Raw genomic sequence first — 11,706 nt, 5'->3', positions numbered from 1 at the left:
GAACCCAAACCACACCAAACCGAAACCACACCGAAACCGTATCTTTAAATGGGCTGGTTTGGTGGGTCAGCCAACCGAGGCCCGGCCCGAAACCGCCCAAACCGCACCGTGACACCCCTAATCTTAATCGTTAACGGTTCGTCGGACTTCGGTCTTTAACATTTCGCTTTGTGAAATTAGGCATCGGGGTTTCAAATTTCATTTTCACCGTTCATTTCCAAACCGTTAGTCAACCCGAACCCAAACCGCACCAAACCGCCGAAACCGTTACTTTAAATGGGCGGTTGGGCGGGGTTCCGACCGAGGCCCGCCGAAACCGCTCCAAACCGCACCGTTGACACCCCTAATCTTAATCGTTAACGTTGTTTCAGGTTCAGACTTTCAGTCTTTAACATTTTCGCTTTTGTGAAATTAGGCATCAGGGTTTCAAATTTCATTTTCACCGTTTCATTTCCAAACCGTTAGTCAACCCGAACCCAAACCGCACCAAACCGAAACCACACCGAAACCGTTATCTTTTAAATGGGTTTTTCGGGAAACCGTTAGGCCCGGCCCGAAACCGCTCCAAACCGCACCGTTGACACCCCTATTTGTTAGGTAAGAGTGGAGGTAAGTGACATTATCTAACTAAGAGGGGGTCTAAGTGCTATTTGTTTAGCTAAGAGGAGAGGTAAGTGATATTTACCATAATATAATTGCAAAGGTTGATGAGAAGTGATAGGGAAGACACGTCGGCATACACGTGTGTTCTATATGTATTGCTGTATTGCTGTATTGCTGTGTTTTTTATAAATATAGGACTATGTATCCAGTGGCGGAGCCACGTTGGGACCGCATGGCCCCCTCGGATTTTTTGAAATTGTAAGTATCCTTGTTTTTCTCCTTATTTCTCTATCATTAAATGTGAAATACCACTATTTGGCCCCCCTCCAAAAATGAAAAATAAAAATTTAAGATAAAGATGATGGGTACAAATGTCATTCATAATCTTTATCTAATGGTTATCATTAAATCCCTAATTTTAAGGAATAAAAGGTTAAATTCTAATTAAAAACTAACTTAAAAACTAACTCACGATCCATGAATTTCTCCTTATATATTCTCTCCTATTTTCATTTCTATTTATTCTCTCATGAATCTCCTCTTTTATTCCTCTTTTTTCTCTTTTTTTTATCTCACACACGTCTCACAAAATATTGAAGTAGTTAGCAAACTTTGGAATTTTCCTAAATCTTCTCCACATTAGGTATTCACTCTCTCTTTCTCAAATTATTCCTTTCTCTCTCTCACATATATGAATTTTCTATTAATTTACCTAATTTTTAATGTAGACTCCACATTAAAATATAATAATATATTCTGAAATGGGACCTATAGTGGGTCCCACATTGGCCCATATACATTCGCCCCCCCCCCAATGTTCAATCCGAGCTCCGCCCCTGTATGTATCACATACTCTTTGAATAAAATATTCCTTTCCTTACACCAAATATGGGGCTTGGTTCGGTCTAATGAGTTCAAATTTGATGGATTCGAGTGGCCTAGCTGGTAATATTTGTTGGGCTCTATAGGTTCAGTTTTAATAGGCTCGGGCCCTTCTAGTCGGCATTCCATACTTGAAGTGCCTTCTCTCAATGAAGTTCCTCTACCGAACCGATGGTTCACTCAATGGTGACTCAGTCTAAGCTTGGTATTAGAAAACCCAACTCAAGATAGGTCTGATGTAGCCCAGGCAGAGCTATTAGAATACTAGGATCGGGAGAGTGACTAGCACGCACCAAAACTAGTCACAATCACGAGCAAAGTTTTCCATTTTGCAGTGGTTTGGGGACAAGGGTTAATCTTCTTCAATACAGGTCGGATTGATTTGATATGTACGGTTGCCAATATTTCAAGAACTGGTAGATTTACAACTTTGAGTTTTCTCAGATAAGGACTAGAATAGAACCGAAATGAGGATAGAAGTGAGAAAATATGGGTGGATAGTTTTGGGGGGTTTTGGTAGAAAATGAAGGGATGAGTAGAACTTCAAAGGCTGCTCTTCTAGGTCCCTAGTGAAAGCTCAAGAGGGCATCAATTCTTCCAGATTGAAGGAGTGCAACTCTTCAAGGATGCACACTTAGAAATGCTCCTACTCTTCAGGGAAGGAGTGAAAACTCTTGAAGGTTTTCTAGGGGAGAACTCTTTAATGTTCAATGGAGATGCTTAGGCAATTTTTGATTCAAGCTTCTATGTCTTCCATTTATAAAATAAGATAGCGTTTTATAGGCAAAGCAGAGGAAATGAATCCAATTACCACGAAATCTAAACTTTTGATTACAAAGGGGTTTCAATAGTTGATATTGTCATAAGACTTAAAAACTAGAAATATAATAAATAGTAAATACTATTAATAAATAGTGTAGAGTACTTTGAAGCAAGCTCCAATGAAATGGTTTGTTCCAATATTTCTTGGTGCAGGCTCCAATGAAGTAGTGGTTCCAATGATCCTTGATTCAAGCTCCAATGATTAGAGATTAACAAAATCAAAATGGAACTAATTCTTGGGCTAGAACTGTACTTGAACAGGAACTAGACTAGGCTAGAGTTGGACTGAGCTTGAATATGAACAGATCTCCTTACTTGGTTAGGCTTGTATTGTTGGGCTTAAAGGCGGGCTGCATCAATGCCCTTTCTATTTCAACTATTCCAATTAAATCTAAAACTGTTAAAGAGGCCCTTATACATGCTGGTTATACATGCTGGTTAAGTTAGGATTAGGGTAGCAAGTTAGTAATCTCTTTAAGGGTTAAGAGTGTGAGTTGAGACAGGGTGTACAAAGCTATCTAGTTTTGGATACAAGGTTGGGTTTGGTTCTAAATTTGAGCACTGTACAAATTGTTAATTTCCATTTCATAGTGAAGAAGTCTCATTACACTTGTAGATCTAGACAAAGCTGAATCACGTAAATCGTTGTGTTTGTGTCTTTATGGTCATTATTTTTGCATAATTTTCCATAACACGCACATAGGTTCCTCATAGATACAATCTGATCATGTATCACAATTCATGAGTACAGCTTTGTACTTGATTTTTCTTTGTCAATTTTATACGCAGATGGAAAAAAGAAATCGAGTATCTGTGGTTTTCCCCAACAGTGGATACAAAGTTCCTTTGATCAATTCGTGTACGAGCCATGATCTATATCTAAGGAGGTACGCATATACTACGTGTGTTTGTGTTGTTTAAACCCACCAACCCAAAAAATAATACTTGAATTTTAATTTAACTACTATTAATCCAATCTTACTTGTCATCAGCAGGTGTCTAGGTAACACTCTTTTCATGTCCATTCCTTTCCTACAAACATTTATTTCATATTACAAGCTTGATACAAACAAAGCATGCTCCAAATTAATAATTTGTCAATCGACTATTTGTAGGTGTTTCTTTTTATTTTTGATGTTTACAAGTAAAAGCCCTGCACAAAAAGGTCAAAATTTTGCATGGAAATGGAAGTTCTCCTCCAGAGAACTCGTTTCAACCTACACTTAGGACTGAGTTTTGGAAATGAACAAGAAAAATGTACATGGAAGAATGTAGCCGCTGCAAACATGATGGGGACAAAATGACCGCCTCGCCTTTCATGAAACCCCAAACTATAAAACCTCTTGGTTCAGCACTCCCGCCCTGGAAGACAGTGCAGAGAACCTGCATTGGCTGTTAGGGCAGGCACCATGAATGCCGGCGAAGCTGTGAACCACTGGTAGCCACTATATTGTGGGTTGCATGACCCATACCCAGATTGAACAAAATAAGCTCCGTTGAAAAACAAGTCACCTGAAGATTTCCATTTCCAACTCACCCACCCTCCATTACACTGTCTCTTAGTCACCTGCAATACAATTCAATAACCTCATCAGCTAATAGAGTTCTTTCCCTCATGTGATTAATAATGTTAAGTTGAGAAAAGCTTCAAAACCTATCTGAAGTATTTACCTGTTTGAAAGCATGATTGTTAGGAGCTATAAAGTAATTTGCTTGGCTGAAGATCGTTGGATTGGCACTCCCACCAATAGCATACATTAGCCACTCATCATATCTGTTGTTCACTACATGGGCATACCCAAACCTTACCCTATAATGCAAATCAAAGGTTTAGATTCTACTGTTCATTGAGAAATTCATAAACATTTAATATTGTAGACAAATAATTAACCACCCCTCACCTTGGCATCCTCTCCACACAACCTGGGCCAAAATGGTTGAATGCTATTGTAACTTTCATAATCTTGTCTGCTGTAAAACCATCATTGTGTCCCAACAGCATCACCTGAAAACATCAAAAGCATCAGAACTGATGAACACTACATAAATGGATTAATGATCAGATTTAAACGTATATATACTTCGTCATGTTGGGTGAAATAGTTGTTGGAGATAGTGACGGCTGTTGAAGCATGGGTGACGCCGACGAGGCCATCGTAGCAGTGAGCAAAATAACAGTGATCAATCCATACGTTCGAAGATGCAAACACGGAAATGGCACTACCAGCAGACCCTCTTCGTTGGCCGATATGTGTCGGACTGCTACGAACCCTTCCAGACTTCCCAGATGTACAATCATGTAGACTAATTCCATGTATTATGATATGGCTCACACCTTGAACAGTAATGCAAGGTCCATAAGCTATCTCTACCTTAGCTCCTCTCCCGTCAATAGTTTTGTAACTGTTCATGATCAGCTCATTCTGAAGCTTAATGACCATATCTTTAGCAAATATAATCCACAGAGGCTCTGTTTGGATTGCACCATACCGAAGTGTGCCGGGCCTCGGATTTGCCTGATCGTCCGCCGGAGTCGTAACTACATAAATTTTTCCATATTTGCCTCCAATTGCTCCTTCACCAAAGCCTATGGCACAGTTGGCCAAGGCACGGCGATTAGATGCCCACTTAGGATCCCAGCGCCAGCAAGCATCAATTTTGTTCATTACATTCTTCTTAGCTGGAGCATAGCTGTTGTAGCCATGGCTTCCCCTAGCTTGTAAGGTTAAGATCAGATATGCTGCAACTAGACATGAGAAGAGGAGAGAATGGGTTGCAGAAGCCATCTTTTTGTTTGGTTATTGGTTTGAGATGGAGATGTACATTGATGGACACAACAAGAGCTTAAATAACATCAGTAAAGAAGTGGGAGCCTTTGAACTTCAGGAGTCCTTTGTTGATGGTGGCGACATCGACATGGTTGCACGAACTAGAGACATTTCGTTGAGGCCCGAGCGGTGGTGAATTGACATTATATTTATTTGATATCACCAATTTTTTCTAGGCCTGTAAGTTGATTTTGTTTTCACACCTGCTTATACTAAGGCCCAGATAATACTACTTGTCAAACACATGGGTAGGCTTCATTATTGGGGTTTATAGTTGTTACATCCCCAGCCGGTACCCAATCTGAAACACCCGGTGGAGGTGTGATTCACAATTTCGAAGATAAGTCTCAACAATCATTTTCCCACATAACATATTGGTATAATTAAGAGTAAGAATAAATCATTGTATAAATATAATTAAAAATAACAATCAAATAATGGATCTCCGAAAGATTACAAATCAATATAAGAGTTTGGAAAAATGATACCAATAAATCATAGTATAGAGTATAGCGGAATTAAACTTTAAAAATCAATGCGGAAGGATAGATAAAATTTAATGTATTACAACCGAAAGAATATAAATAAGTCTATCAACTAATTTAAGTCTTCTATTAGTTCTTCTTCTTCTTCTCCAACCCTAACCTTTTTCTCCTTGGGCTTGTGTACTTGCATCTAAGGATCTATATCCAGCTTATGCTCTCAATGGTGAATAAGACGGTGTCTAACATTTTCAATGGGTGCCGTTATAGTGATCCAAATTGGTACTTGGGTTGTACCACGGGCCATTATCTTCTCCCATCGTTTCCGTAGCTGTATCATATAGAGAAGGGTCCTTCGACTAGTAGCTCGGGATCTCTTCCGTACCTACATAGTCATCTGAACAAACATTGTCCCCAAATGGTGAGTTGCAAAGAACTCAATAAATAGTTCAAGTACAAATAACCATTACATTCAATATCCAAGAACAAGGCATGATGCAGTATGACATGAGAAAATGTGTTAGTATGCTTCTAATTCTAATATATGCTAGTATCTAGTGGTAGACACGCATTAAAATAGAACACCATACTCCTTTGGGCGGTCTTAGTCACTCTCCCTCAACAAGAGACGTCTATTAGGTTCTCCACGGCTATTGGGTCAAGGCATCCATATCAAACAATCATCACTGGGGTTTAGGTCGCCATTCTCTCACTCCACCATTGGTATGAGTACTGTTGCATGTCAGGGTTATACCTAGCCCAATGCAAGTCATCTACTGAGTCATATCAATCTTAGGGTCGGATACTTCCCTTCCTTGCCCCTGGCAATCCGTTCCATTATCTTTCCCCTTAGAGTCATTGTATCCTATGTCTCCAAGCAACTCAGACTACGAACTCTTAACCCTATTGGCCATCTACATATAATAAACAGGATGCTCTCATGTCCTCTCATGGGTTGTCTACCGGTCTTGAGCGCCCATGAACCTAGGCTTATTATGTGCGACCAATGAATGACCCCTACAATGTGATTTGTATCCTCTCATGGGTTGGTTACGGGTTTTGAGCGCCCACAAATCTTCATTGCTGCCACGGGTCACTCGGCTTCAATTCCCAAGCCGATAGGGTGACATATGACATGGTTTTCCTAGCCAAACACTTCTAGACAAATCATAGGTATGTCATCTAGCAATCAGGGAAAACGCCAAGGGGTATCATAGGAAAGTGTCTCGTACCTTCACTGATGTCCCAAGACAGAAACGCCCAAGTGGCATTCCCCATTCCACAATTATGACTTAAGCAGTCACATTACAATATGATTCCAAATATAATATCATATCATAATCCAATCACATGCCAATCATTCACATATTCAACAAGTATGCATAACAATATAATATAACATTATGCATTTATAGAGACATATTTATCATAATTAAGTCCTAAATCAATAGCTTAGATCATGCATACAATCTAATGATTAATAATGCAATCTAAGTTATTTGTAAGTGAACGTCCTCACCTTGTGTTGTCACAAAACCTTCGAAGAATAGATCACTAGCTAAGAAGGTTCACATTTGCCAAATTAAGAAACCATAATAATATAAGGATTCTAAGTTAGGAACAAACCCTGAAGGTTTGAAGATGAAACGGAGGCAAAACATGGTAAGTTGTTGTCTCGGTACCTTTTGATCACTTGGGGCGACCAAGGCAATCAACCAAGGCTACTGTGTATGGACAATAAAACCTTGAATTAATCGAAAACTCATCGTTTGGGTTTCAAGACACTTCGAAATTAATAGGAAAAATCTGAAATAATATTAGGAGACTATCTAACATAATTTAGGCATCAATCATGGTCATAGGAATAAAAACCTAATCAGTCTCATAATAGGCTTCATCCGAAATCAATATGTAGATTTCACGGATAGACTAGAGTGACTGGGGATTCACTCTAGGACTAAGAAAACAATAGATTAGGGTCTGAAAATAATATAGAAATAGATCTAGCATGGATTGGAAATCAAGCAATCAAAGAGGATACAATCATATCGATTCATGCTAGGCTTTTACTGAAATCACACCATGATGTTCACGGAAAAAATATAGTGAATGGGGATTCATTCTAAAACTAAGGGAATAAAGGAGTAGGCCATTATTGTAGCATAAGACCTTCCTCATGATCTCATTAATGGGTAGAATCAATCGAGGATATAGATTTAAAAGGAATGAGAGTGTTTAATTTCTAACCTTGAAGAAGAAGATTCGTCCGGCGTAAACTCTCACGGATGCTTGGGGATCTTCCTTGGCCTTGGAGAGAGTGCTCAAGGGTGTCTCTAACGTTCTCCAATAACTTTATGACAATATGATACAAATTAGATCGAAAATTGATTATATAAGGCTTCTAGAACCTAATTCCCAAAAAGTGATAATTCTGTCCCGGGATTGGTTGGTCGCCCGTAGGCTGCCAACCTATACATTTTTGGCCAGAAACTGTATTTTGGTCCCCGAAAGTTCCATCTTCCTCTTAGGTCCTATAGAAGGATCTTACCTGGTTTTATGGGACCTTCCACTTGTGTCATCACTGCACTCATGGTCCATCTACCAAGTCCGTCATCATTCAAGTTGTATTTCCTTCCGAAATCTGACAAGGTTTCTATCATAGGATCATCTCCATCTACTTCCATTGGTTCAAAGTCAAATCCAATGGGTTCAATTTGGATGGTCCAAAGCTGTCTTCTTCCTTCACTTCGGATCTTTGGACCTACAGCAAGAATTTGGGCCAGGGTTAGGTGGGATTTCACATCCTCCCCCCTTAAATGAAATTTCGTTCTCAAAATTGGAAGTGTACTTGGGTTTCCAAAGAGATGGGGATACTTCAATCTCATCTTGTCTTCTTTCTCTCAAGAAGCTTCCTCAGGGGTATGATTTTTCCACTGGATCTTTACCAAGGGTATGGTTCTGTTCCACAATTGCTTGTCCTTCTTATCTGGGATCTCACTTGGCTCTTCATTGTAGGAAAGATCAACTCTAATACCTCCAGGTTCTCGCTAGAGGAGATGTTTTGAATTCTCTAAGCATAGACTTAGCATTGACACGTGGAACACATCGTGCACACCAGCTAAGGACGGAGGTAAGGCTAAACAGCAAGCAATAGGTCCAACCTTCTCAATAATCTCATAAGGGCCGATGTACCGAGGGCTAAGCTTTCCCTTGATGTTAAATCTCATCACACCTTTCATAGGTGATACCTTCAGAAAAGGAACTAATTCTTGGGCATTTATTCAAGCTCCAATGCTATAAGAAAATGAAAATGGAACTAATTCTTCGGCTAAAATTGTACTTGAACAAGAACTAGACTAGGCTAGAGTTGGACCGAGTTTGAATACGAGCTGATCTCCTTACTTGGGTAATTTTATTATCATGTTGGGCTCCAAGGTAGGCTGCATCAATGCCATTTCTATTTCAACTATTCTGATTAAATCTAAAACTTTTAAAGAGACCCTTATACATGCTGATTAAGTAAGGATTAGGGTAGTGGGTTAGTTATCTCTTCAAGGGTTGAGAGTGTAAGTTGAGAGAGCATGTATAGAGCTATCTAGTTTCGGATACAAGGTTGGGTTTTGTTCTAAATCCGAGCACTGTACAAATTGTCAGTCTCCATTTTCATAGTGAAGAAGTCTCATTATGCCTATAGATCTAAACAAAGCCTATTGAATCACATAAATCGTTGTGTTTGTCTTTTTATAGTCATTACTTCTGCATAACTTTCCATAACCCGCACATAGGTTTCACATAGATACTATCCGATCATGTATGGCTTTTGTACTTCATTTTTCTTCATCGATTTAATACGTAGGTGGAATTAAAAAGGAAATCGAGTATCGGTGTTTTTTCCATTAGTTGATACAAAGTTCCTTTCATCAATTCGTGCATGGAAATGGAAGTTCTCTATTTGTAAATGGAAATGGAAGTTATCCAAATCCGTTCCATTATCTTTCCAATAATTTGTCAATCGATATTTGTATGTGCTTCTTTTTATTTTTGATTGATGGAACACTTTCGAAGTTTACATTAAAAGTAAAAGCCCCTGCTCAAAAAGGCCAAAATTTTGCATGGAAATGGAAGTTCTCCTCCAGATAACTTGTTTCAGCCTACACTTAGGACTGAGTTTTCGAAATGAACAAGAAAAATGTACATATATGGAAGAATGTAGTCGCTGCATACATGAAGGGGACAAAATGACCGCCTCGCCTTTCATGAAATCGCGCGCGAACTATAAAATCTCTTGGTTCAGCACTGCCGCCCTGGAAGACAGTGGAGACGACCTGCATTGGCTGTTAGGGCAGGCACCATGAATGCCGGCGAAGCTGTGAACCACTGGTAGCCACCATATTGTGGGTTGCATGACCCATACCCAGATTGAACAAAATAAGCTCCGTTGAAAAATAAGTCACCTGAAGATCTCCATTTCCAACTCACCCACCCTCCGTTACACTCTCTCTTAGTCGCCTGCAATACAATTCAATAACCTCATCAGCTAATACAGTTCTTTCCCTCTTGTGATTAATAATTTTAAGTTGAGAAGAGCTTCAACACCTATCTGAAGTATTTAATTACCTGTTTGGAATCACGATTGTTTGGAGCTATATAGTAATTTGCTTGGCTAAAGATCGTTGGATTGGCACTCCCACCAACAGCATACATTAGCCACTCATCATATCTGTTGTTCACTACATGGGCATACCCAAACCTAACCCTGTAATGCAAATCAAAGGTTTAGACTCTACTGCTAATCGTTGAGAATTAATTCACCAAACATTAATCTTGCTGTAGATAATTAAGTGATTAACCACTCCTCACCTTGGCATCCTCTGCACACAACCTGGGCCAAAATGGTTGAATGCTAGTGTAACTTTCATAATCTTGTCTGCTGTAAAACCATCATTGTGTCCCAACAGCATCACCTGAAAACATCAAAAAGCATCAGAGCTGATGAACACACTAAAGAAATGGATTAGTGATCAGATTTAAACGTATATATACTTTGTCATGTTGGGTGAAATAGTTGTTGGAGACTGTGATGGCTGTTGAAGCATGGATGATGTCGATGAGGCCATCGTAGCAGTGAGCAAGATAACAGTGATCAATCCATATGTTCGAAGATGCAAACACGGAAATGGCATCACCATCAGACCCTCTTCGGTGGCCGACATGTGTCGGACTGCTACGAACCATTCCGGACTTCCCAGTTGTACAATCATGTATACTAATTCCATGTATTATGACATGGCTCACACCTTGAACAGTAATGCAAGGTCCATGAGCTATCTCTACATTAGCTCCTCTCCCGTCAATAGTTTTGTAACTGTTCATGATCAGCTCATTCTGAAGCTTAATGACCATATCTTTGGCAAATATAATCCACAGAGGCTCTGTTTGGATAACACCATACCGAAGTGTGCCGGGCCTCGGATTCACCGGATCGTCGGCCGGAGTTGTAACTACATATATTTTTCCATATTTGCCTCCAATTGCTCCTTCACCAAAGCCTATGGCACAGTTGGCCAAGGCACGGCGACTAGATGCCCACTTAGGATTCCAGCGCCAGCAAGCATCAATTTTGTTCATTACATTCTTCCTTGCTGGAGCATAGCTGTTGTAGCCATGGCTTCCCCAAGCTTGTAGAGTTAAGATCAGATATGCTGCAACTAGACATGAGAAGAGGAGAGAATGGGTTGCAGAAGCCATCTTTTTGTTTGGAGATGGAGATGGAGATGTACATTGATGGACACAGCAATTAAGAGTTTAAATAACATCACTAAAGAAGTGGGAGCCCATGAACTACTTCAGGAGTCCTTTTGTTTTGTTTTGTTTTTTTTTTTTTTGGTAGATCAGGAGTCCTTTTGTTAATAGTGAAGCGACGTGGTTGCACGAACTATAAAGACATTGCACTGGGCCGGGATGGGATGAATAGATACTTAGATAAGCTATTTATTTGATATTTCCAAATTTTCAACCAAATGAAGCCTATAACTTGACTTCTTCTGCATATCTCAGTTAATGGAGTTGAACAGATCACTAATTTTTTG

At 39.6% G+C, this 11,706-nt stretch overlaps 2 protein-coding genes across 2 annotated transcripts; both read right to left on the bottom strand.

Moving 5' to 3' along the window:
- Positions 1-3,655: 3,655 nt before the first annotated feature.
- Positions 3,656-5,093, bottom strand: LOC149004154 (putative pectate lyase 2). Its single transcript, XM_089168556.1, has 4 exons — positions 4,389-5,093; positions 4,209-4,312; positions 3,979-4,117; positions 3,656-3,874 (listed from the first exon to the last, which is right to left on the bottom strand). Exons 1-4 carry the CDS (start codon positions 5,091-5,093, stop codon positions 3,656-3,658), a joined length of 1,167 nt encoding a protein of 388 aa, XP_089024682.1.
- Positions 5,094-9,907: 4,814 nt separating this feature from the next.
- On the bottom strand, positions 9,908-11,366 carry LOC149004153 (putative pectate lyase 2). The gene is made up of 4 exons (XM_089168359.1): positions 10,661-11,366; positions 10,478-10,581; positions 10,235-10,373; positions 9,908-10,126 (listed from the first exon to the last, which is right to left on the bottom strand). Exons 1-4 carry the CDS (start codon positions 11,363-11,365, stop codon positions 9,908-9,910), a joined length of 1,167 nt encoding a protein of 388 aa, XP_089024485.1. The 5' UTR covers position 11,366.
- Between the last annotated feature and the right edge of the window lie 340 nt (positions 11,367-11,706).

The sequence above is a fragment of the Hakea prostrata genome, chromosome 9 (genome assembly GCF_041222555.1).
Source record: "Hakea prostrata isolate BN-2017 chromosome 9, UWA_Hpros_2, whole genome shotgun sequence".
Lineage (NCBI taxonomy): Eukaryota > Viridiplantae > Streptophyta > Magnoliopsida > Proteales > Proteaceae > Hakea > Hakea prostrata.
This window is presented reverse-complemented; position numbering and strand designations above follow the sequence as displayed.